Source organism: Salmo salar, chromosome ssa01 (genome assembly GCF_905237065.1).
Source record: "Salmo salar chromosome ssa01, Ssal_v3.1, whole genome shotgun sequence".
NCBI classification, from domain to species: domain Eukaryota; kingdom Metazoa; phylum Chordata; class Actinopteri; order Salmoniformes; family Salmonidae; genus Salmo; species Salmo salar.
The window spans coordinates 51,459,391-51,487,254 of record NC_059442.1 but is presented as its reverse complement, the minus strand read 5'-3'; the positions used below and the strand labels follow the sequence as shown (position 1 = coordinate 51,487,254).

Below are 27,864 nucleotides of genomic sequence, written 5' to 3'. Positions count from 1 at the left end.
GGTTTCTCTCTGGGAAACATCGTTTTGGTCCTCCTGCTGTTGTGTGAAGGTAATTAGCCTCAATTAGCCTATGTGTTATTTCATAGTTTTGATGTCTTCACTATTATTCTACAATGTAGAAAATAGTCAAAATAAAGAAAAACCCTTGAATGAGTAGGTGTGTTCAAACTTTTGACTGGTACTGTATATATATATATATATATATATATATATATATATATATATATATATTATAAAAGTTATATATATTAATATTTTATTTTATTTGGGGGGGGGCAGTCGACCTTTTCTGAATATTGGGGAGGAGACATATCCCCCCACTCCGGTGGCAATTTCGCCTATGCCGGAGATGGTATTGGTTTATGCTGCTCTGTCTGGACAGGAAAATACATCGTAGCATATTAGCTTGATTTGAACCTCCCCCTCCTACAGCCGGCAAGCAGCAAAAGCTGCAGAGACCAGCCTATCAATGGGACAGGGACGCCGTCAGTGAGTGAGGACTTCATTGTTTGCCCGGAGGAGCTGCGTGCGGGAAAAACCGATTCTTTAATCTGGTTTATCCATAAGGTCTCTACGTGTGATTTTTGCTTAGTCATCCTGAAACTTTCACTTATGATTGGCGATTATGGGGCCAACGTGTGGTTTCTCTCTGGGAAACATCGTTTTGGTCCTCCTGCTGTTGTGTGAAGGTAAGGGTCAACCTCAATTAGCCTCTATCGCATTTCATGGTTTTCTGGAAATAAAGTTGAAATCTATCTAAAATAACCATATCTGAATGATTAACATAGCCTAGTTTGCGTGTAGCAACATGTAGTTTACACCTTTGTTATTTCTAAAATGAGTTTCACTTTACAGAATAGGTGGATTTATTGTATTTCCAGGTTAAATCAGATGGAAATGTATGTAGTCAAACGGAACGTTATTGTCGCTGTGTAGTCTATGAATAACCGTGCGTAAACGTGCCTAAACGCGTTTTTGAGGCTGAAAGTTTTAACTATAGGGACTGAAACAAACCTGTTCTAGGTGGGGTGTAGCCTATCATTGTTTGTCCTCTCCTCAGCATCAATTCTCATGGCATCTTTTTGAGTGAATAGTCCAGATGATATTAGTCCTACTGAAAGGTATGTGACGAATGGCAATTCGACTAAATGTGCACAAAATTCAAAATCCCAATTCAAAATCTCTTTCTGCTAATTCAAATACAGTACGCTAGTTCCTAAAACATGACAAAGTTGTGAAGTCCTATGATTTAATACTCAAAGCAAATTCAGATAGCATAATTTATGGACTAAAAGCAATATTCAATTTGGTTCGTTTGGGGATTTGAATGGAATTCAGTCAGTAAGTAGCCTATTTATAACAGTAAATTGTTATAAGATGCTATAGAAATGCTGCTGGCATACAGTGTCATTTGGATCGTGATATGCATGGCATGGTACATGGTCTGTGTGAGTATAATACCTACAACTATGTATCATAATAGTATAATCCCATTCACAATCCCACTGCCCAACTGCACTAACACTCTCCCCAACCAGACTATATTTATAGTCTATGGCTCAAGGGTTTGTAAATCGCAGTGTGTGGCCAGGTCTTTAAACGGAATGGTAGTTCAAAGGAAGACCATTGTGTAGAAGTAGGCCTTTTGATTGAATGAAAAATCTATTTGTAATAATTTAGAGCGCATACAATGGAAGGGGGCGGTGGGATATCAGCCATATGAGACAGGATAACCAGGTTTAGCTCTCTTTAATTCACTTTTGAGATAAAGGAATACATGTGCTCCGATATCTCCCTTTGGGGAGTTGAGTACGATAATTCATGAAATACTTTAAGTTGTCATAGTTGTGTAAATGTTCTTTGGTTATTTTTCATGGTGGCAGCATGAAATGCTCTTTAGTAATTTACCACTCTGCCTTTATATTGTTTTCAATCCGCAGGGGATATCTGTGAAGTAAACTCGCAATAAACCACGCCCAGATGGTTTTGAGGGCCTGGAGTATCGATAAGTGGCGTATATGACCGATTGTAGTGTCATATAAATGTGCAGATTGTAACAGAAATGGCCCTATAGACTCCATTGTTTTGAACCAACGTCCCCACGTTTTTTTAGGCCTATGAAATGATGTGTTGTTTATCAAGTTGAATAGGCCTAACCTAGATTTCGAGAGTAATTTATCAGTTATTTTGTGGGCCCTAGTCCTAATTACAGAGGCGCTGAAAACACCATCCAATGGTACGCGCGTATTGGTTGGATTCTAGACATTGCCAGGCTGTCAGAACAAAGGCCCGTACAGGTCTGACGGCAGGTGTGCGGCGAGTGCTCCCGTCTCTGGGTAAACAGTACATGTTTGTTTTCCGAATAGAGAATATAGCCAGTTAAACAACTGAATCCCACCATTCTAATAGCAAATTATGCCTAAAACCCAAACTGAACAGGGCAGCAAAATATATTTTTTCATTATGGGGTTTTTCTTGAAAATGTATGGTTGGTCTATGGCTAGGATATGCCTCTGGTGGTCACAACAATAAGGTGAGGTGAGGCCCTTAAGAGAGCATGACTGTAACTTGGCAAACAGTGGAGAGATGGAACTGCAATGTCTTTTGACTGAGTTTGACTGTCATTATTTGTCATGTAACTCCTGAAATAGGCCTTTATCCAAATTGTAAATTCGATGACATTTTATACAGGTAGAAAGTTATCTTTCAAATGCAGATAGCAACTATTTCAGATCATAATGAAATAAGGAAAATTCAACAATTAACTAGCCACAGCAATAACAATAGCTTTAATTGAAAATTAATATATTTATATAACTTCTTTTGAATCTGTACAGGGACTCTGCTTTAAAGGTGCATTATGTATAACTCGCTCTGCCATTTCCTGTTAGCTACATTTCTAATAGTTTGCCTAATTTTAGATTATGTGGCAAAACAAGCAATGTATAGAAAATCATTGTACCTTCTAAACCACTGTGCAATATCTTTTCAATAACCAAAAATATTGTATTTTCAGCTGTTTGAAGCTGTTGTACAAAATCGAAAGTGAAAGAAGAAAAAACTCAACTTAAGAACAGGAAGCATAGAAATAGTGGACATAGAATAGACCTAACGCTTCTTAGACTTGCTTTCAATGAGAATGACAGAGCTATAACTCACATTTCTATGTGAATTTTGTCAGGTCGCCCAAAAAGTTACATATTGCAGCTTTAAATCAAGAGCCATTGAAGAGTTTAGTATTTTGACATTTAACAGTTATGTTCTTATTTTTGTAATGATACCTTGGACAATATGGCCGCCCCAAGTAATCAATTACTGCTAATCTACATGCATGTTTCCAGCTTATTAAATCAAACAAAGGAAACTGGCGATCAGTGCTCCTGTAATGGCTATCAGTGCGTTGAAATGGTGGCTGGTTGGAGAGTTTGTGCACACACGTACACGGGAGGTGTGCAGGAGAAGCCTGTTCGAAATAAATATTATTTTAACACAAGTTACATGGTTTGAAGAAGGCTAAAATAGTATTTCTATTCAGTCACAGGCAGAATTTTTTTTTTCTTCTTGGTTCATATCTGATATTTGCATTTCCATGTGCGTCAGGAAAGCAGTCAGGAAAGCAGCCAGGAAAGCAGTTGCCGAAAGATCAACACTATTTGATTTTTCAGGCAGTCCAGTTCTGACATGGTTGTGGTCATATAATATATGATTCAGATCAACTGACTCATTTCCATGTTTGCTGGCATTACTGTGTTCTCTCTCTTGTGTACACTTAGCTACCAGAAAGCCTATTAAATGTGTTATTCTTCTCAATTCAATTTAAACATTTACTGTATTTCCTGATCAAACAGCACCTATACTATGGGAAATATGATATACCCAGATATAATTTCAAATGTTTTCAAGTTCAAATGACCAAAATCAGCAAAATTGAGAATGTTGGAGCTTCATCTTTAATGAAAGCCAGGAAGTGTAAAGTGATCTGGAGAATTGTCCCAACCCTTTCCATATCCTCCTGAGACCCAGATATTAATTTTTGTCCTCTCTAGTGGTCCATATCTCTGAGGCCATGCAAGCCAGTGTAAATCCTGTTGTCCCTTTGAGAGGACATTCTGGGCTTTTCAATGATATCACAATGTGGGGGTGTGACCTTGACAACTTTATCTTCCTGGTTATTCAAAAAATGGCTGGGAATTTTAGGGGCATTTGAAAAGAAGAGTGTGTAATTGTTCATTCAAATTTTTGTGAGTTTGATATTCATATTGTTTCTAGTAAGTGAATATCTCAGGAATAGTTACGTGAGTTGTCAGGGCTGTGTAATCATTTTTTCACATCAAATAAGAACCTATCAAGAAATGTCTTACTCTACTCATTGACTGTAATGTAATTGTTTTCCTATTTACGTCCGAATGACCACTAGAGAGGACAATTTTGCACTTACAATAAAAGATCAATATGTATTTTTTATATTTTTTTATAACATGTTTTACTTTCACCCCAAACACTTACGTAAAGTGTCTCAGGAGAATAATTTGACAACAATTCTCTGGGAACTGAAGGTAGCCTGTTATGACCAAAAGGTTACCACTGACAAAACATGATCCAAAGACCTTTTTGTCAACATATCTCTCTCTCTCTCTCTCTCTCTCTCTCTCTCTCTCTCTCTCTCTCTCTCTCTCTCTCTCTCTCTCTCTCTCTCTCTCTCTCTCTCTCTCTCTCTCTCTCTCTCTCCCTAGTCCTATATTTACACATGTTTGGGGAAAGGTGGATTGGGGCAATTGTGCAGTATTTAGAAATCAGAATAAGAGTCTGGTAGCAGCAGTTGTGATGTGTGTGTAGCATGAATGTATGCAGCGCCTTCAGAAAGTTTTCACACCCTTTGACTTTTGCCACATATTGTTATGTTACAGCCTGAATTTCAAATGGATCACATTTATATGTGTTTGTCACTGGCCTACACACAATACCCCATAATGTCAAATTAATTAAAAATGAAAAGCTGAAATGTCTTGTCAGCAATTATTCAACCCCAAGGCTAAATAAGTTCATGAGTAAGATTTTGCTTAACTGTCACTGTTGGTATCAGACCTCATAACATTTTAGTCATTTACAGATACTCTTATACAGAGTGGCTTACAGTAGTGAGTGCATACATTTTCATATTTTGTTTGTACTAGTTGCTCGTGGGAATCAAACCCACAACCCTAGCATTGCAAATGCCATGCTCTACCTACTGAGCCACACAGGACAACACTGTCTGCCTGACGGTAAGGGAGTCAACAGCTCGTGGCTGGGGTGTGTGGGATCCTTGATGATGCTGCGGGCCTTCCTCGGGCACCGTTTTGAGTAGATGTCCTGGATGGGTGGGAGCACGGTCCCAGTGATGTACTGGGACGTCTTCACCACCAGCTGGAGGGTCTTGCGGTTGTGGACAGTGCAATTCCCATACCAGGCCATGATGCACGCAGTCAGGGCGCTCTCGACAGTGCAGCGGTAGTATTTGGAGAGGACCCGGGGTGGCATGCCTAATTTCTTCAGCCGCCTTAGGTAGTAGAGACATTGTTGTGCCCTCATGAAAAGAGCGGTGGTGTTGTTGGTCCATGTCATGTCCTCTGTGATGTGGACCCGAGGAACTTAAACTGCTGACTCTCTCAACTGAAGTCCCATTGATGTGGATCGAGGCATGTTCCCTCGTCTGCTTCCTGAAGTCAACAATCAACTCATTTGTTTTGACGACGTTGAGGGAGAGGTTGTTGTCCTGGCACCACAATGCCAGTTCACATACTTCCTCCCTATAGGATGACTCGTTGTTGGTTATCCGGCCTACAACTGTGGTGTCGTCTGCAAACAAAGCCACGCTGTCGTGGGTGAACAGTGCGTACAGCAGAGCGCTGAGTACATACCCCTGGGGGGGCCCTGTGTTAAGAGTCAGTGTGGAGTAGGTTTTGTTGCCAATCCTCACAGCCTGTGGTCTAACCATCCAGAAGTCCAGGATCCAGTCACATGTGAGCACATGTGAAAGCAATACATGAACACAACAGCAGCATGGACAACTAAGGTATAAAAGCATCGATCTGTGGATCGGCTGTTCTGAAGGTATTACCCTATTTGTAGCCCTGGGATGACCTCTGACCCTTGAAACCCTAACCCAAGTGGTAGTGATCAGCTCCCTCCACCTCCCACAGGAAGTTTTGTTAGCAGCTGCCTAACCAGACTCTCCTCCTTGCATTAGCGCAACCATTTTCATCAGCATCCACCGCTTTTGAGAAGGACCAGACCAATAAATCTAATTTGATACATGACACTATTTGATTTAGGCCCTTATTACATTATATGATTTAGTTAAGCTTGTGTCTTGGGTTTCTTATGCAGACATCAATGTTCTAAATGTTTCACTCTTGCTGTTTTCTTTTAGTATAATTGGAAAAACATGAAGTTATTTGCTAAAGTGTTACCCCCTTTCTTTCTTTTTATTCCAGTCAAATTCTTGGTTTCTGTGTGTTTTTCTTTGGTGAAAATGTACACTGCCGTACGTACACTAGGAGAAAAACACAAAACGTTCAATGTCAGTTCGCCACCTCCACAAACGAGTTTGAGACGAAACCTCAGCTGCGCTCTACTCTTGGTTCAATAACGACTTTGCACCTAGGCAGTAGGTCGCATGTGTCATAGGAGTTGATACACTGTCTTCAATCTCAGTGTTAACACTGTTATTTCATCATATTTGCACATGGCGGCAACACACAATTTAGAGATGACCTACATTTGATGTTCTATTGAAATGTTTTGTTTGGCTATAGGAATTGTTTATAAGCCTACGTCATTTTTAAGGGGTGGCTGTGGTTCCGAATTCTCTGGAAGTCTCTTCCCGATAGCAAAAAAATCTGAAGCTTCTGCAAATGTGCGGGATTTTCTACTTTAAGCACAGTCTCTGCTCTACTTGTTCGGCTGCCCAGAGAACAGGCTACTCCGGCGACGTTCAGTGATGAATGGAGAATGGTGCTTGTTTAACATTTTTTTATTACTTTCGGAACCGCAGCCTTATTTTTCTGTAGACTCCATCTTTAAGATGTGATCATCCTCATCATATTTACTGTATTGATATTATGTAAGTGAACTGTTGTAATGGGTAAAGTCCTAAAATTGGTCACCCAAAAACACCATAATGATATAAATGTGCTTCTCTCTCGAAGAGGTACTCATTGGATTATACTTAATTGGTTTATTGCCATATATCTACATTATGAGAGACCAAGCCCAGTGTCTATGTATGTTTAAGGTACTCTGCTGTACTGCATGGATGCCACAACTACCTTTCTCTGCTCTGGCACTGTCCCTGATCCTTCAGACAGTTAAGGGTCACATTTCCAACCCATGCATGGGCACAATCTAATTTGCTTTGGTGGAAGGACAAGAAGACATTGATTGAAATTGTGTCCTCGGGGCATTTAGTGCTCTTTTTTTCACATGGGTCTTGACAAGTTATTTTCCGCTGGTCGGTGATGCATGCTGTGTTTAACCGATCATTTACAACAATGAACACTACAAAGACTAAGCTGGGCTCGTATTAAGCCTCTTTCTCACTATCTCTTTGACAAGCCAGGGTAGAGATGGATGTAGGAGTGGCTCAGCATTGGGATGTCTTTGGCAGTGGCATTTTGACCCTTTGGACTAATAAGATTTTGTATTTGTTTGATGAAATTATGGATCCTGTCTTTATGTTCAGGGGCATTATGATTACAAAAATGACATAGATAGCATGCCAACTTGATTGAATATGCAAGGCAAGCCTGCATGTAAGGCATTTTTTTTCACAATAGTATGGAACACATTGACATATATTTTGACATGTAAATATTTAGCAATATAATTGCCCCATACAATTTCAAATGACCGTTGTTTAAAAATACAACACACCACTTAATATTACATATTAACAGGTATTTAATAGCCTGGTTGTCAAAATCAGTGACCCATCGATAAGGAAGTTGCTGTTGCTGTGACCAAGCAAGCATGAATCTTGAGAGGTGGCAAATTCTGAGAAAATGCCAAGCGGAGGCAGAGCAGTCATCGCTTAGGATGTTGAACACAGACAATGTGGAGGCTATTATACAGATAATCAATAAAACGTTTATATATTTTTATTTTAGCCATTCAGCAGACACTCTCATCCAGAGCGACTTACAGTAGTGAGTGCATACATTTTCATACTTTTTTCGTACTCAGTCAATAAATTGTATTATAAAGCCCTATTTTACATCAGCTGTTGTCACAAAGCGCTTATACAGGAACCCGGCCTAGACCCCAAAGAGCAAGCAGAAGCAGAGGCACATTGGCCTGGAAAAACTCCACAGAAGGAAAAAACCTAGCGGTTACTGTAACATAAGGTTATTATATGTAATAACAGCATAATAGCATAACAGTATATTTTTGAAACTGGCTTTTCAACAGCCACGGTGGTGATAGTGTATCTGGACATTTCACATTAGTGGCCTGATGATGATGAAGACATCACAATAGATTTTCTGCTGCATGATGTGTCCTCTGTTTACCTTCTAATGTCCTAGTCAGTCCCAGAGGAATTCTTCAACTGAATTTGTCGTTGCAGCGAGGCTAGCTAATCCCTAAGGAGACGCTCTATTAGATTTATTGATGACTTATGAACATGGAACATTGCATTTCGGTTCTTGTAATCTTTGAGGCTAATTGGGCTTCGTTATGAGGATAATTGGTTATTATGTTACGATACAAGTACATCTACCTGCATGTAGTTTATCAAGCAAAGAAATTGGCTAAAAAAGTAAAATATCCCCTTACCCATTACTAACTCAATTTCTTATTAAATTGCAAAGCCGTCACAGAGAGAGGCCACAGAAAGCAGTTCCGGAACACAATAGCATTTCTGCATATTTGGTCTACAGAAATCATGTATCTGTGCTTACTGGACACACTGCCTCATTATGATGTGGTTATACTGCTTGTAATGGATGAATATTCATTCATTAATTAGCTCCATGGACAAAACAAATTCCGTCTCAAATTCAAATCCAATATGCAGTAACTTGAACCCAAAACACTCATGGAACCAAAAACATCACTGTGTCTGTGTCGTGCTCGTTCTCATGTGTATGAAATTACCATTTTACATTGTTATGGTTCTTGAATTGTTTCTCAGTTTGAGGTAGGCCTATCCTTATCACTAGTATGTTGCTTAATAGTGAGATTTAGCTTATTAGTGGGGGTTTTTATGTTCAGTGGCATTGCTGTCTCAAATCATATAAAGCAAAATATTATCATTGTTCATTACTTTTGAATTACACTCAAACATTTTTGGGGAGCCAAAAAGAAGTACTGTACTCCATCTGAAATTAAAACTGTTTTGATGAATGGTTATTTCCACACACAACAAGCTGGACTCCACAGTATGATGAAACAATTCTGTATATTGACAATGCAAACCAAAAACATTATAATCAATTATAACATTAATCAATGAAGTTATTGCATGATTTTCAGCCTTTTACTTAATTGGATCTTGCATAGTCCTTAGTAATTATTCTCATTACTGTTTTATGTTTGGAAACAGAGTGATCACGACAGCTTTCAGAGTCTTTATGAGAGATTCATTTGAACTTTGAATTGGAATTATATTCTATCATTGTTGATTTCTATGCTTACTCTGCATGGAATGATTGGTTATACACAAGCAGATCTGTGTGCATGATGATTATGATGCATATGACTCTATTATAACTTTCAGATTCCACAGTTGTAGTTTTGGTTTGGACAAAAATATACAGTATATTGTATATTGTATATAGTATGAGGCAAAGAGCCCTATTTTATGTTGTTGAAAATGACTGTGTACACGTGTAACAGGGTTGGTTATGTTTCCACTTGCCACTAAATGTATTCAATGCTTATGTATTCCTATTGGTTGGTTGAATTTACGTATGTTATGCCATTGGTAATGCTTGCAGATAGGGGGAGGTCGCGAACGTCAATTTTTGCCAGTCTGATATTTCTATGCAAGCGGTAGGTCACGCTCTGAAATACTATTTTCTATTTTCATATTTACAATGTGTACGTGTTCAGTATGTATATTTGATGTGTGTATATATATATATATATATATATATATATAGTAGGCTATGTGTACGGTACCTGTTCGCTTTGGGACACAACATCGATTCAGGAGTCTGTGTATTGGTTGGACACCCTGAGTTGTGCATCGTTCTGGTGGGTGGCGACGGAAAATAACCCTATAACACCCCAAAACAGTTTCCTGTCATATGTATAATCTCTAGGAACGCTACTTACTGGACATCAAGTAAAATGTGTCTCTCACTATCAAATAAACATCTGAATCCAACTTTTGTCCAAACCGCACCATATTCCTACTGTGGAAGCAGTGGCTCATTCCGTAGTAGGATTTATTTTATTTAACCAGGCAAGTGAGTTAAGAACAAATTCTTATTTGCAATGACGGCCGACCCCAGCCAAACCGGACGACGCGGGGCCAATTGTGCCCTGCGGGACTTCCAATCACAGCCGGATGTAATACAGCCTGGATTTGAACCAGGTACTGTAGTGACACCTCTTGAACTGAGATGCAGTGCCTTAGACCGCTGCGCCACTCAGGAGCCCACTGACTAACTGGGTTAGTTATTTCCATGCTAACAGGCTAATGATGAATCTACAGCCATCAACATACTGTTGTCCTGCACATCTAATGTGCTTCCTTCTGTCAATCGTCAGGTACATACAGTATATTTATTGTATGTTGTACTATTTTTGTCAGTGTTATGTTTGATTACAAAATGCTCAGTCTGATAATTCTATGCAAACGACGAATCACGAATCTACAGCCATCAACGTACTGTTTTTATTTTATTTAACTAGGCAAGTCGGTTAAGAACAAATTCTTATTTACCCCGGCCAAAGTCTAACCTAGACAACACTGTGCGCCGCCCTACGGGACTCCCAATCATAGCTGGTTGTGATACAGCCTGGAGGCGAATCAGGGTCTGTAGTGATGCTTCTAGCACTGAGATGCAGTGCCTTAGACCACTGTGCCACTTGTCCTGCAACTCTAATGTGCTTTCTTGTGTCTGTCGTCAGAATAAACAACAATCAACTGGGATTGCTGGCTGGGCATTCCTTTCTTTAAAAACACAACATAAGATAGTTACGAAGTACAATCACATCTGTTACACTGGTGCAGAGATCCGTCTTCTTGTCTTCGTGGGACATCTGTTACACATGCAATGCTAAGCTTTTCTGTAGCTCATTAGTTAAAGCAATGAGCATTTTGATTAGTATTGCTGTTGATTGGCCCGCTGCCAGATGCTTGACTTTCCAATGGGTCATTTCTCGGGTACAGATTTATGAATTAATGTTGACCTTGGTAGAAAGGGCATGGGCTTTGCTCTTGTCACAGTCATACAACGAACGTATTGCCCAGACTCAAGACCCTGCTAGACCCACATATCTTCAGACCTGGATTCAAATAGTATTTTAAATCTTTCAAATACTTTAGCTGTGCTTCATTGAGCTTACCTGGCGCAATGGAACCAATAGAAGAGTCTAAAAACTGCAAACCCCTCCAATCTGGAATTCCAGGCTGGCTCAAGCAAATGCTTAAAATACTGTTTGAACCCTGGTCTGCGTCTATTGCAGAAGCTAGCCCCAAGGTCAGATCTCATCATCTGCACAGAGTTTGTGGAGAATTTTCAACGTGGAGTTCTGGGTGGTAGATAGATGCCCCCCCCCCCAAGCCTCCCTGTGCTCGCCTCCTGTTCAGTTTTGTCCTCACTCCTCAGGCAGATTAGTAAACAGAGAACTGTTGGGGCTGGGGCTCTTTCTCCAGTTTAGCAAATGAGCTCATAGATGGTAAATCTCTCTGGCGATGTGCATCGTTAGATAATTGAGTTTCTGTCTTTGTCCTGGACGTCCCCAGTCTGTCTGTATGTCAGACTGGTCCAATCCTAAGCATCTTTCTTATCTGTCACTGGTGATCTGAGCATGCAGACATGTTTACAGTTTTTTGTTTATGTCCTGCAATGGATTATTGTCTTTGTCTAGGCTTCGATTAAAGGAGGAGACAAGAGAACCAATTCATTCATACCCATAGCATGTCATGGTTATGAAGTCAATATAAAGAAAACGTTTACCATAATGATAGTGCAATTGTAGTGTTCTTAAAAACCTTTAAGGAATGGATGGAAATGAAAAAAAAACTATTATGAGGAATTTCTAATTGATAATGCATAATGCTTTACATTTATGGTATATTTTATATATTTATTTATATATTTATGGTATATTTATTTAGTTCCGTGCATTACATGGGGTAACTCACCCCATCCAACACAAATGTATAGCACCCACCAGTTTCTGGGGGTTATGAGACCAAGGTGTTGTTTTCTAAAAGTCAGACCTTCTGGTCGTAAGTCCTAGCTATGCCTTTGAGCTGGAATCAATATGTTCCTATTGCATCACTGCGTTTGCAGTCATAGTCCTTGTCGTGGTTATGAGAGGTCAAAGCAGTGAGCACATCTGCTGGAGTGACTGTGGCTAACATTGAATTTCTCTGGGTTTTTGATCATCACAGTGTAGCATTTAGGGGTCCCGAGTCACTCCGGTAGAAAACTGTCATGGTATCACTGAACAAAGAAACCTATTTGCTCCGAAGTGTGCTTGATGCATTCAATTAATTAGCTTTGATATAAACTGCTTACTTTTCTGTTGGCTTCCATCCTGGAAATAAATCGAATTTTGACTGATATAAACCAATTGAGTAGCCAGCATATGGTTCACCCACCATGGCCAGCCTCGAGCCACAGTCAGCCCTCACTACTGAATTCTGGTTTCACGATGATGTTGTTCCTTTGTGTAAACATCGCTCAAGCATTTAGGATCAGAATTTTTTAAGAGGATGTTCTAGCACTTTGTTTTGCAGTGTTATCTACACAGTCATCATGTTCATTATTGCCTTGGAATTCAGGGCAGGGTGACTGATTTAGTTGTTGGATCTGAAAAAGGGAAATGTCTCCCTCTGATGGTCATTGGATGCTGATTGGATTTGGATGGTGGATGCTGCAGGATGACACGTCACATTTCTTACTATGCTGTCCACCTGAATGATATGATTAGTGGTACTTGTTTTCTTACTACTTGATATTTGAAGAATATACTTTATGATTATGTTGCTTTGCAAAAACTGGAACCTCTTCACTTTCTTAATCCATGACCGAATTCATGTCCACATTCATGTTCAAATATTGTGGGTTCTACCTTTTTCAAGCACATCAAATGTTATGAATGGCGTTTTTTGTGTGAAATCTAGCCCTATAGCAGTATTGTATGAAGGGATATCCAGGCCAATATTAAAATGCAATATGAAAATGCTTTTGGGCAGAATTTGGCCAGGATTTTTCAGACAAGTAGACCACTAGCACTGCTGTTTGTTTTTGTTTCAGCAAGGCTTTTAATAAAGAGGGTTGTAGCTTGGCTGACAGTATCTCCGTCCTTCAGGAAGACTGGCAACATTCTATCTATCAATCTGACCTCCTGTCATCCAAACACAGTGAAATTAAATTAATGTCTGAAACCAGAACCAAGGCCTCAACTGCACCAACAGAAATAGAAAAATCTAGTTTCGCTGTCTGCTAATGACATTAGTGCGTTCCCTAAATGGCCACCCCCACCAACGTGGGACAGGAACACAACAGGGGATATATTTACAAGCCGAACACTCACATCTCCATTTTCCTGTAAAATATGCATAGCCTGCTATTGCACTTTATAGATTAGCCAACATTGGCCCCAACCCCCCTCCCGGCTGGCAGGTAATGATTTATGATTCATTTCTTCACGGTATCATGTTAGTCCCTGTAATTAACCTTCCCAAGGTGAAACCAAGGAGAAACGGAAACCACATCCTTATTGACAATGTGAGAAATTCATTAGACAAGCTGCGTGGGTGACATTTGAGACCCTCTTTTCAATTTCCATTGACGTGGGAATAAAAGATATGACAAGAAAATATATGTATTGCATGGATACAGTCTCATTAGGTAGCTTAAATACATGGATGTTATTTTCATTTGACATGTATAGTGGCATAATTGAAATAGGCCTATCAGGGAGGAGATGTCTGATAGTTGATAATGCTTCATGTGCAGGCACACCCTCAAATTAGGCAGTTAAAGAAAATGGCACAGCATTGCAAAATTCACTGACATGGTGGGTTTAAAGGCTACATTCAGAATATGTTTATCATGGTATGTTAGTATCAGGAAAGTGAGAAATAGCCTATTACATTGAGCATATGACATCAAGGGTCACGGTATTTATGCTTCAACCCAACCAAAGTGAAACACTGTCCTGATAAATATATCTATTGGCTCTTGGATTGTACAAAAACTGTTAAGTTACAGGTCTTGGCTGCCACTGACAAAGAATATCCCTAGAACACCGAGAAATCTGGGAAACCAGGCCTGGTATTCACAGCTGATTTTGAAAAGCCTTTTGATAAAGTACGACGGCAATTTATATATTATCTCTTATACAATGGGTTATGTAAAATAACCCTAGGTGTAAAATAGTAAATAATTTCTCACAAAGTATTAAACTGTCAAGAGGAGTAAAACAAGGTTGTCCACTATCGGCATACCTATTTATTATGGCCATCGAAATATTAAAATCTGATCCAACAATAATATCAAGGGGATAGAAATCCAGGGCTTAAAAACAAAGGTGTCATTGTATGCTGATGATTCATGCTTTCTTTTAAATCCACAACTTGGATCCCTCCACAGCCTCATAGAAGATCTAGATCATTTTTAAATATAAATATACTAATTGATAATAAAAAAAACATTGTTGGAGAAAAAAATAGGACTGGTGGAATTATGTCACACATGCAGCTTACAAAAATACATGCAAATGTATGCTCTATCCAAAATTACAACCAACTAATTGCAGCATAACCGCAAAAATTGAAGAGGCAAGTGGAAGTGAGAGAAAGTAAGGAACTTGGCTGTTGGCCCTGTATTAAAGACCGGAATTGGTAAAAGAAAATCATGATAAATAAAAAAGTATATCAGTTTAATTTAAGGACCAAAAAATTGACTGCCGTGCAATACAGATTGCAAAATAGTTGGGAAGAGATTTTCAATTTACCGATTCCATGGCACATGGTTTACAAGAAACGACACCGGATTCAAAACATATAATTTTTCTATGTAAATTATTATACAAAATTCTTGCAACCAGTAGAATGTTATATATATGGGGGATACAACCATCCCAGCTCTGCAGATTTTGCTGCGAAGAGACAGAATAATTAGATCATTTGTTTTGGTACGGTCTATATGTAGCATGTTTTTGGTCACAGGTCCAGGAATGGCTGAAGAATTGCAACATTTACCTGGAGCTAACTCTGCAAATAGCACTGCTGGGTGATTTTGAAAGTCTTAGTCAATCAATCAATAATACACTTTGAAAGAAAATGTATCTTTCATTTACAATCTGTAGAAACTATGAGAATAAAAAAAGATTCAGAACTTTTGTGAAACATCACAGCACAGTTGAAGAAATATAGCAAATAGAAATCAAAACTGGATGGTCTTCAGAGATAGATGGGATGGGTTAAAGGTAGCTGAAGGATGGGATTAAAAACAAACAAAACATAACTAATGTAAAATATACTGTTTCCGTAAAATGTATATAGTATGTATAAACTGGAAGTAGAAGCCTAAGTGTTGTTGTCCGTTTGTTTAAAATAATATATATATGTACAGTAGCAGTCAAAAGTTTGGACACGCCTACTAATTCAAGGGTTTTTCTTTATTTTTTACTATTTTCTACATTGAAGAATAACAGTGAAGACATCAAAACTATGAAATAACAGAAATGGAATCATGTAGTAACTAAAAACAAATGTTAAACAAATCAAAATATATTTTATATTTGAGATTCTCTTGGCATTCTTTCAACCAGCTTCACCTGGAATGCATTTCAATTAACAGGTGTGCCAATCGCCAATCATAAGTGAAAGTTTCAGGATGAATAAGCAAAAATCACAGTAGAGACCCTCATGTAGGAACCAAAAAAGTATTAAACATTATATTTTAGATTCTTCAAATTAGCCACCCTTTGCCTTGATGAGAGCTTTGCACACCGTTGACATTCTTTCAACCAGCTTCATGAGGTAGTCACCTGGAATGCATTTAAATGAACATGTGTGCCTTGTTAAAAGTTAATTTGTGGAATTTATTTCCTTATTAATGCGTTTGATTCAATCAGTTGTGTTGTGACAAGGTAGTGGTGGTATACAGAAGATAGCCCTATTTGGTAAAAGACCAAGTCCATCTTATGGCAAGAACAGCTCAAATAAGTAAAGAGAAACGACAGAACGTCATTACTTTAAGTGCAGTCGCAAAAACCATCAAGTGCTATGATGAAACTGGCTCTCATGAGGACCGCCACAGGAAAGGAAGACCCGGAGTTACTTCTGCTACAGAGGATAAGTTCATTAGAGAGTTACCATCCAAAGATTGCAGTCCAAATAAATGCTTCACGGAGTTCAAGTAATAGACACGTCTCAACATCAACTGTTCAGAGGAGACTGTGTAAATCAGGCCTTTATGGTCGAATTGCTGCAAAGAAATCACTACTAAAGGACACCAATAAAAATAAGAGACTTGCTTGGGCCAAGAAACACAAGCAATGGACATTACATTTGAGAATTTTGGTTCCAACCTCTGTGTCTTTGTGAGACGCAGAGTAGGTGAATGGATGATGTCCGCATGTGTGGTTCCCACCGTGAAGCATGGAGGAGGAGGTGTGATGGTGTGGGGGTGCTTTGCTGGTGACACTGTCTGTGATTTATTTAGAATTCAAAGCACACTTAACCAGCATGGATACCACAGCATTCTGCAGCGATACGCCATCCTATCTGGTTTGCGCTTAGTGGGACTATAATTCATTTTTCAACAGGACAATGACCCAAAACACACCCCCAGGCTGTGTAAGGGCTATTTGACCAAGAAGGAGAGTGATGGAGTGCTGCCTCAAATGACCTGGCCTCCACAATCACCCGACCTCAACCCAATTGAGATGGTTTTGGATGAGTTGGACCTCAGAGTGAAGGAAAAGCAGCCAACAAGTGCTCAGCATATGTGGGAACTCCTTCAAGACTGTTGGAAAATCATTACTCGTGAAGCTGGTTGAGAGAATGCCAAGAGTGTGCAAAGCTATCATCAAGGCAAAGGGTGGTTACTTTCAAGAATCTCAAATATAAAATATATATTTATAACACTTTTTTGGATAGTACATGATTCCACATGTGTTATTTAATAGTTTTGATGTCTTCACTATTATTCTTCAATGTAGAAAATAGTAAAAAATAAATAAAGAAAAACCCTTTAATGAGTAGGTGTGTCCAAACTTTTGACTGGTACTGTATATTTACCCCAAAAAATATATGGGGGATTGGAAATGATCCCGACAATTACATTGATAGGAACCACAATCTATCTGCAATATTAAAGCTGATCTACCCCCTAAACAAGATAAAAAAAAAAAATAAATATCCCTGTCTGTTTTTGCCGACACTGCTTATTTGTTTTTCTCTGCAATCGATACACCAGTTTATATATGTTCAATTGTTGGTGACAAAACAAAGATATTTACAAAAATGAACAAAAGGTCATGCCAAAACAAAAAGATATTCAAACAATTGCAGGAAGACCTCATGGAGCATTACTACATGCACTCTCAGCATCTGCCCCAGTTGCTGCAGCCCTCTGGAGATGAGATGTGTGTGCCTAAGCTCTAGCTACCTCTATTCCTAACACATGGTATTTCTTTCTTTTCGCAGGATCTGTTGGGCTCTACTTCCCCCAGAATCATTACAAGGAGGCTGTGTACGTTGGGCAGTATGCAGGCACACCCGTGCTCCAGGTTCATGCCATGGTGGAGAGCGACTCTCAACAACCCCACTTCTACCTGTGCTGGAACAACCCCCAGAAGCCTCCAACCTATGCCCCGTGGTTCCACCTGGATGAGACCACAGGGATACTCTCTATGAATAAGACCCTGGAGTGGAGTGACTTTGACAACAAATGTGAGTTAAATAGAGACAGGTTGCGCATATGTATTCTTTCCCCATTGTTTCTGGGATATTTTATGAAGTTGACTGTGCAGTCTATTTACTTTGCATATACCAATTTTCAATTGTCCATTGAACACAACACTCCAATATGTTTCCAATATACAGGTATATTTAATATTGTAAAATGTGTGTGGGGAAATTATTTAAGTTGCTCAGCTTGCACGCTTTGTGCATAACAATAATGTTGAGCTTCACGGTGATACGTCATGTTCAGGGATCTGCTTTCAGAATCAGGATAGTAATGTAATTGCATAATAGCCCAGAAAGTGCCCAGTCATCAAGAACAAAATGCACTGTGGGAGATTAAAATGGGGGCCTTTGTTTCTGCTTTGGTTCTCTTGCTGATCAGATAAGATTTGGATACTGCCGCTGACTGTCATGGCGGCGACCAGACCCGTGAAGAGTTTCCTCTGTGGCCTCCTTACCGTACGGGTCAGCCTGAGCTTCATCAATAACACAGTGCCACCGTGTGGCCAGACCAGACCAGAGCTGGAGAATCTGTGCTTCCCTGACAAGGACCTGAACTCCCACATTAAGGAGAACAGGTTTCCCGGGGCCCTCCGCCAGCTCAGACAGCTCACCAGGTTAAACGTCTGCCCCAACTACACCATCTCCTACAGTGTGGCATCAGGTTAGTCATGCTACACTCCATCCACCCACACTGTGTCTGTGCTTGATATTATGAGAAACATCAGACTCTTGGCAGGTCCCTACTAACCTTGTATGGTGAGGTTACCCCATGTTCTTACTCTTACAGAAATGTTTTTATTATCAATGACCTTTTTCATTGCTGCTCCAGTAGCTCAGTGAATATGAGACTACAAAGTCTGGCAACATGAGATTAGTATGATATGTTGTTTACATCCCCTCTTCGTGTTCCTTTTGGCTCTAGATGTTCCAGCCCCATTTGCTATAAATGACAACACCACTGAGTTGATAGTGACCGCTCCTTTGGACCGCGAGGAGAGAGAGACGTACAGTCCCATGCTGGTCTGCACAGTGCAGACTGACACCATGATAGACAAGTTCTTTGTTACACTACATATCAACGTCTACGACGAGGACGACAATGCACCGTATGTCAATGTAACAGACACAGAGGATGTGGTGCTTGAGTTTGATCGCATGGAGGTGACTTTATTTAGCTTTGCTTTGCTTTACTTTACCACCATACTGTATATCAATACATTACTATAAAATGTATAATTGATACCACTGTTGTTGTTGTTTTTCAGGGAAGTTCTTTTGGCAATTTGTTTGTCTATGATAGAGACACAACACCCATATATCCCAAAAACCAGAGTCAGAACAGATTTGTCGGAAATATGATGACCAATGACTCATGGATAAACGAAATGTTCACCGTAGAACACTCTTTCAAAGAAGAGAAGGCCATTTTTGGCAACGTCCGAGGCACTGTTCATGAGTTCTGTGAGTTGTCCAGTTACACAATCACTCTTAGGGCTGGTTTTCCGGACGCAGATTAAGCCTAGTCGGTTTTCAGTCTACGACAATGTTTAATAAGTGTCCAGGAAACTAGCCCTTAATGTGTCAAACTTTCACAAAATCTTTTGATCGACTCATTAAATAAACAACATCCCCCCCCCCCTTTGTGTGGTATCTAGGGCTTGCACTAAAGAAGCATTTGTCTGTAACCGAGAATAGGACCCTCCAGCTGGATTACCTGGTCAATGACACCACGTACCCTGGTCCAGAGGGAGCTGTGATGCTGCACTACAATATCACCATCTTACCTGTCCCCATCCGCTTCACCAATGTGACATACCTCTTCACCACGACACGTAGAGCTAACGTCTACGCCCAGGTACCTATTGTTCACATGCAGCCCTCTTTGCATGAGAACAGGGATACTGCTAATAAAGCATGACCACACCCCCCCCCCCCCAACGTATGATCAATGTTCCTTCTCATTTTAGGTTGGTAGAATCTGTGTGGACAACTGCCTGAAGTTCCGGGGCATCAATGTCATATACCGGCTAGCAGTAGCAGACAAGACAGACAAAAATGTGTCCGGCGTCATACAGTCATGCTTCACGGCGATTAGCATCGTACAGAGCCTCAAGGACATGGCGGGGGTGCTGTATGTGAACGACACAGAGGCTCTCCGCAGGCCAGAGTGCCAGGACCTGCAGTACGTGGTCATTGCTCAAGAGCAGCAGAATCAGCTGCAGGCTAGCACTCAGATCCTCATTGTGCTCGATAGCAATAGTAAGTACACTCCTGAGATAGTAAGTACTTTCCCAGCAATACTCAAGACTGATGCTGATTTGGCCACAGAGATTACCAATGAATGAGTAATATGGCATCCATATTTGGAAGTCGTCAGTTCTGTCTGACCTCCTGATATGGATGTCATAGTGTTGCCCCTTTTTCAAGGCTCATTCCTCATAATATGAGACCTTTTGTTGTATACTTCTCTAGAATTATGAAAAAGTAGCAGTGTAGTAAAGACATGTCAAATTATGTTAGCCTTATCCATAGCTTTTTTTCAAGTCTGAGACTGTTATGATCTTGCTTGACAATTGCATCATAGTGAAGGATACAGTGAACGTGTGTTGTCTTCATGAACTTTGTGTTTATGTTGTGTAGTTGATAAACAGGATATAGAGAACCATTGGTTCCTCTCCTGTGCAGAGGGGAGACAGCGTGGGGACTGTGAGAACATCAGAGGCCTAGGGGCTACCACAGGGAGGTGCCAATGGAGACAGGGCTCTGAAAAAGGTATCCACACTGTACATAATTAGGGGTATTTGATGGGCATAGGAAATGATGCTATCCATATATTGTTGGTTTCTTCTATCAATTAACTATTTTTATTTTAACTGACTATAATATTTCTCCTCTATCTTTCAGGAATATCAGAAAGCTATTCCACCTGCTCCCCTGACCTCCGCACATGCCCTGATGGCTTTTGTGATGCAGTCGAAAGCAAAGACACGTCAATATGTCCTCAGGATTGCACAAGTAAGATATGTCTCAATCATTTGCAGCCATTTATATTTGTCTACTTTCTTCAAAGCTTCAATACTTTCCTAATTTTTCTGACAGTATTTCAAGTGGTTTTTTTTTTCATTGTAAAACTTTTGTATTGTTGAATTCAAGAGATTTGCATGTGTTTGTCTCTCTCAGTTGAACCCATTATCGGAGGTCATGAGAAGGGCCTCATGTCTGGCATTAGAGCTGGCTATGGAACCTGCTACTGCTACTCTGAAAAATGCTTCTGTGAGAAGGATGATGTAGAGGGTGAGTTGTTTCCATGTGTTGACCCATAATACCCCCCATATACGTAGGTAATGAAACACCATTCCAAGAGGTATTTCAAGATATGATATGTCAATCAAAGGTGAAATTACAGTTTGCCCTTTGTTTTCTTAGGATGGTTTAGATCTCTTTTTGACCCCTGACCCCTTCTACCCTGTCTGATCCAGAGGCCATGTGTGACGACGTCTGCAAAACCATCATTGCCACCGCCGTGCTGCTATCCTTCTTCGTCTCCATCCTCCTGTCCTCCTACTTCATCCACCGCTACCACAAGAACTCCCCCAAGCCCCCCATCGCCTCGGCTGAAATGACCTTCCGGCGGCCCGCACAGTCCTACCCCATCAGCTACTCTGCTAACAATGTGCGCCGTGGCTCGTTGGACTCTATGGAGAACCAAGTGGCCATTGACACCTTCAAAATACCTGTAAGGCCTTAGCTAATACGACGTTTGCCAAATTCCTGAAACTTTCCCCAAATTCCCAGAAACTTTATGTTTTTTTAAAGTGTTGCTTAATTGCTTTAACAGGAGGATCCCAAATGGGAATTTCCACGCAAAAACCTGGTGCTTGGTAAAACCTTAGGAGAAGGGGAGTTTGGGAAGGTTGTCAAGGCGACTGCATTCCGGCTGAAAGGAAAGGCTGGCTACACCACAGTTGCTGTGAAAATGCTTAAAGGTAAGACTAGAGCGAACAATAAGACAAATTATTGTCATGCAGTGAGTCAGTGCCAAGGTGTGTGTATACTGAATATACAGTAGAAGAGCCATTTTTATGATGTGACTTTTGGCCAGACCATGATCGATATAAGGCGAAGTATCTAATGAAAGTATTTCATAATTCCCTCTTTTATTTTGCAACAGACCACGCCTCACATAGTGAACTGCGTGACCTCCTGTCCGAATTCACCTTACTGAAGCAAGTCAACCATCCACACGTCATCAAGATGTTCGGTGCCTGCAGCCAGGATGGTAAGGCTTCATACCCATCCACTCTGAGTCACTCTGGGGTCACGGACTAAAAAAGTTTGTGAAACCCTGCTCTACAGACTATCCACAGAATATCAGTAACATTTCAACTAACTATCTACTAACCCTAACCCACCATAGGAGGGTATCAATGTTGCTGAGTGACTGTACCTTCACTAATGGAGATGTGTGTGACATGAGAATATTGCCTTCAGATCACGTCCTTTATGGTAGCAATGCCTCGGAGGCCCAGTCTGATTAAATTATACTCAAAGTCATCGATGAAGTTGTTGTACAATAAATTGTGGACCCATTTATTAATGAAAACATGATGTCCTTGCAATGCTTAACCTTCCGGTGTTATACCTGGTATAGTTCTGATGCATCTTTCATTCAAAACAGCCAGACACTGTAGGGGAAGTGTGTGTTTTAAAGTGGTGTGTCTCTCCAACTAGGTCCAATGTACCTGATTGTAGAATATGCCAAATTTGGGTCACTGCGCAACTTCCTGCGTGAGAGCCGAAAGGTAGGACCCAGCTACATGTCGGGCAACGATGCCAACCGCAACTCGAGCTACCTGGAGAACCCAGATGAGAGGGCACTCACCATGGGCGACCTAATCTCCTTCGCCTGGCAGATCTCCAGGGGTATGCAGTACCTGGCTGAAATGAAGGTGCCTGTATAGCAATTACCTTCAAAATATTCGCTATTGGGCGTATCCTCACTTCCACTTAAGTCAAATGTTCAATTAGTCTCCAGTTGACATCAATGCATGACTCATTGAAAATGTGACTGAACTGGAAGTTAAAATTCCATGCTAAACTTAGCTCAAGTTCAATGTGACTCAGCGTTTTGTAAAGAAAGGAGCTGAGCTTGAGTGGCTGTAAGAAGCTTGTATTGACTAATGTCTTCCAATAGCTTGTTCACAGGGACCTCGCTGCAAGAAATGTCCTAGTTGCAGAAGGGCGTAAAATGAAGATTTCAGACTTTGGTTTGTCCCGGGACGTGTATGAGGAAGACTCTTATGTGAAGAGGAGCAAGGTAGGGATCCCAAACGTCAAATACCCAATTACTTAAAAAAAAAAAATTCTCTCAATTATATTGTTTTCGAAATTGTCTCAATAATTTTTTTTAATCAATTAGAATTTTGGTAACGCTTTATTTGGATAGTCGATCTGTAGACACTCAACAGCAGTGTTTCCCAAACTAGGGGTCGCAAAATTTGAAAATGGGGTCGCTAGAGAAACACATTTTTAAATGTGAAAATACATTTTTTTTAAATGCATTTTTAAAAATCGCTAGATGTGGTTGTAATAAACTGAGTGGTTTCTGTTAAACATTGTCTGTTGATCACTTTGTTTTACATGATGGGGTCGCAACCATTTTTGCATATCAAAATGGGGTCAAGGACCAAAATAATTTGGGAACTCCTGCTCTACAGACTATCAGTGACATTTCAACTAACTATCTACTAACCCTAACCCTATCTCCAACCCTTACCTTAACCCTTATCCTAACTCTAAACTTAACCCTTATTCTAAACCTAACCCTAACCGTAACCTTAGAAAGCAGTTGCTTATCAACAGATCGTTTATTGATAGTATGAACATCTACAGATGGATAATCCAGACTAACCAGATAAAGTGTGGCCATACATTTCTTTAACAGAACTGACATCACCATTTCTATTCTCTTCTTTTTTGTCTCCTCTTTTCAGGGTCGAATCCCAGTGAAATGGATGGCAATAGAGTCCTTGTTTGATCACATTTACACAACACAAAGTGACGTGTAAGTACCTTTCACAATCAACTTTAAACATCTGTCATACATATGTCCATATCCATACCCAACAATGTTTGCATGATCAAAAACCTACCTACTCAATTTCATTTGGATAAACCATACAGCAAACATCAGAATCACTATTTCATCCATGCATTAGGTGGTGCTATTAATGTGGTGTTCTTCTCTGTCTCCTGCCAGCTGGTCCTTTGGTGTGCTGTTGTGGGAGATTGTGACACTGGGCGGAAACCCGTACCCAGGCATCGCCCCTGAACGCCTCTTTAACCTCCTCAAGACTGGCTACAGGATGGAGAAACCAGAGAACTGCACTGAAGAAATGTACGTTTGCCACTTTACTTTACCCCAGCTTCATTGTACCCACAGTAAAACTCACTGTTACTCTATTACACACTGATGGTAATGACTTGACCTACCAGCAGCAAATCCACCCCATTCGTTCTGATGTTGTAGGGATCTATTGTAAATTGTAGGCGAGCCATCCCATTCGTTTATTATAATGATCAATTGTAAATTGTTGGTAAACCATCCCGTTAGTTTATTATAATTATATATTCTAAATTGTAGGTAAACCATCCCTTTAGTTGTTTTGTTTCTGACCATAAGATGGTGTATGAATGCGTTTCTGCAGGTATAATCTCATGCTTCGATGCTGGAAACAGGAGTCAGACAAAAGGCCCATATTCGCAGACATCAGTAAAGAGCTGGAGAAGATGATGGTGAAAAACCGGGTAGGATCAAGCAAAACAACCAACACTCTTTCTCTGTCTAAAGTGGTCATTACACTGTTCACTGGTAGTTACAGTACATACTCAGCACACTATTATAAATGGAGTAAACAGCACAAGACTAGTCTTATGTCCAACAATAAGTTTAACCAATATCTGGTGAACACCCCCAAAATATGGCCCTGGTCAACATGTGCAAAAGTTATAATTACAATAGATAGCAGTTAAGTCTTGTGTTGAGCTAGAGGCCAAATATACTGTAATGTTGAGGATGCCAAATACAGTGCAAAAATTTGAAGGATATGTTTAGGATTTGAAACAGAGTACTTTTAGTACTTTTTATCTCACACACAAGTAGGAAATATATTTCTCTAATATTTTCTGTTTCCTATCAAGTGTCTGTCATTGGACCTACGATCCTAACTGTGAGGTTAAGTTAGGTCTTAGCTGCATGGTAGGATATGAATGTATTATGATCCACATTCCTGATGTTAGTGATTAGCCATATTAGGTGTTCCTCTCCTGTTGTCAGGATTACCTGGACCTGGCGGCATCCACGCCAGCCGACGCCCTGCTGTACGACGACGCCCTCTCCGAAGAGGACACACCCCTAGTGGATTGTAATAACGCCCCTCTCCCACGAACCATTCCCTCCACATGGATTGAAAACAAGCTTTATGGTAGAATCTCCCATGCATTTACTCGATTTTAGAGACAGGATACACAAATTCTTTTTTTGACATGTTGTGATTGGCTTCCTGTAGACCGTGTGTGACTGTGATCTAGGCATGCTTTCTGAAAAAGTCTCCCATTTCTTAGAAGATGAGAGTCAGTGGAAAAAGATAATCTTGTGTCTGATGATTACTATTTGGACCTGCTTCTGATGTACATGAAACCTGACCAAAGTAATGACACATTTGTAAATAGTAAACATTTCTATATTAACATTCCCTTATATGACATATTGTAATCCACATTCATTCCCACATGATATGATTATTAGGACACTCATACATTTTGGATGACTTAAACATTCAAAACACATTCCACATCGTTTGTATTAATTTTGAATATACTATTCAAAAACAGTTTGACATTTGAAACAGGTCCTTGCTGAATCAATCATTATCTATTTCGTTTGGATTCCAAACTGTTTTAAGTTATCTGAATTGTTTGTGTGTATATAGGCTACCTATTAAACATATAGATTGTTTCTACAATGCTGAATAGAGAAACAGTAAGGCTTTTGAATTAAACTCTTGGCTAACATAGATAAACAATACTTTCTAACAGTATTTCATAACAAATTCCCAAACAATTCCCACTGATCCTAAGCACTTCCAGTTGATAGTTCATAAAAGTATTTAGCAATAAGATGGCTGCCAGTGACATAGTTACTATGACTAACTTGGTGTCCATGTATCCTGTTACAGTGATGCAATTATTGTATCTGCTTTATATTGAGAAAACAATTATCAATGGTGCATGAGCCAAGGAAAACATTTAGAGTTCATGACATACATTATCAATAATGTACCAATAATTGTTATGTTCTTTTTCTTTGAATCATATTTAATCAATCCAGTACATGTTCTCAGTTAAACTGTACAGGAACTACAGACATCATTGTCGTCTGTGAAGTGATTTCTTCATAGAATTCTAAATTGATAGCCTTTATCATGTTCTTATGTCATAGTCAAACATCCGTCAATAATTCACTTCTGTCAAAAATGTAAAGGGGAAAAAATGAGTTTCTTTTTGAGAGCCTTACTGTCTGCACTCTACTTTTTCTTTACTCGGTGCAGAAAAATGATATGTTCTCGTTTTTAGGCATGTCATACCCGAACTGGCCTGAGAAGAGCCCGGTACTGCTCAACAGACTTGATGCCACTAACCCAGTCTTTACAAGATATGCCAATGATAGTGTTTATGCAAACTGGATGGCTTTGCCTTCACCCGCAAAAATTGTGGACAAGCTTGATAGTTAAAAGCAAAAACTATTGTAGAAAATAAAGATTCCTAATTGGGTAGATGTGTATATTTATATAAAAACTGTACATATACAATCTAAAGTTGGTTCCCTTTTATTTCTGTTGCACGGGTATTCCAAGTTAAAACTGGGGGATTTAAAAAGTATATTGGCTGCAAAATGGCTGGAATTTCATAAACCATGCTTCAAGCAGCTCTTCGGTATGTTAATCATTACCTCAAGGTCATGTGGGTCAAGTATCATTGCATGACCGTATACCAGGTTGTATGTCAATGTTAATGTCTTTCAAGTGCCTGTGCCGCTTCTACGATAGCCTCTAATTAGTAGTATGCGACTGTGAAGATCTTGTTTCCAGCCAATGAATTAAAGGGGACTTCTGTACCGTCACCTGTCCTATATCGTAGACCTGTGAGGTTAAGGTGGACAAAGAGTGGACACTGAGTTCATCCAGAAAAGCTGCACAGTTTCTACTTGATAGGATCATGTTCTTTGAAAAGTAAAAGCTGCTTTTGTCTTTCCCCTTTAACGTTTCCAAGTATACTTGCCAAAGAAAATAAGAGAACCACGTTTAGTCGAATGCGTTCTTTCTTTTACACCAAAAGTATCAAAAGTGAGTGCTAGTGTGTTGTTAGGACATGAGACTATAAATATAAAATGTGGGAATGTCAAAACTGCAGCTTGCCATTTGATTCCTCATAATGGCAATCTTTGTGCAACAATTATCTATGATTTTGAAAACAAATTAATGTTATTAATTGTTATGTTGTTATTACATGATTATGTTGCAATCAATAAAAAGTTCAAATATGTGCAGTCTATTTATATTTGACAGCCTCCCCTTCTCTCATCAGCTGTAATGTTATAAATAATGGAAGCGCATTGTGAATTAACCTTTATTTCTAACAGGTAGAACATGACCTTT

At 39.7% G+C, this 27,864-nt stretch overlaps 1 protein-coding gene across 3 annotated transcripts; it reads left to right on the top strand.

Annotated features, from left to right (window-relative positions):
• On the top strand, positions 1–27,751 carry LOC106604566 (proto-oncogene tyrosine-protein kinase receptor Ret). 3 transcript variants are annotated; one of them, XM_014199335.2, is made up of 20 exons: positions 1–49; positions 17,885–18,130; positions 18,528–18,809; positions 19,071–19,309; positions 19,414–19,609; positions 19,804–20,003; positions 20,116–20,407; positions 20,789–20,920; positions 21,053–21,163; positions 21,329–21,442; positions 21,628–21,884; positions 21,987–22,134; positions 22,320–22,427; positions 22,880–23,097; positions 23,343–23,465; positions 24,142–24,212; positions 24,408–24,545; positions 24,856–24,955; positions 25,485–25,632; positions 26,783–27,751. In XM_014199335.2, exons 2-20 carry the CDS (start codon positions 17,977–17,979, stop codon positions 26,938–26,940), a joined length of 3,189 nt encoding a protein of 1,062 aa, XP_014054810.2. In that variant the 5' UTR covers positions 1–49; positions 17,885–17,976; the 3' UTR covers positions 26,941–27,751. The 3 variants fall into 3 exon arrangements, with proteins under 3 accessions (XP_014054810.2, XP_014054803.2, XP_045575150.1); XM_014199328.2 differs by lacking the exon at positions 1–49 and adding an exon at positions 405–689; XM_045719194.1 differs by lacking the exon at positions 1–49 and adding an exon at positions 405–689 and having other exon boundaries at positions 25,485–27,751.
• The last annotated feature ends 113 nt before the right edge of the window (positions 27,752–27,864 follow it).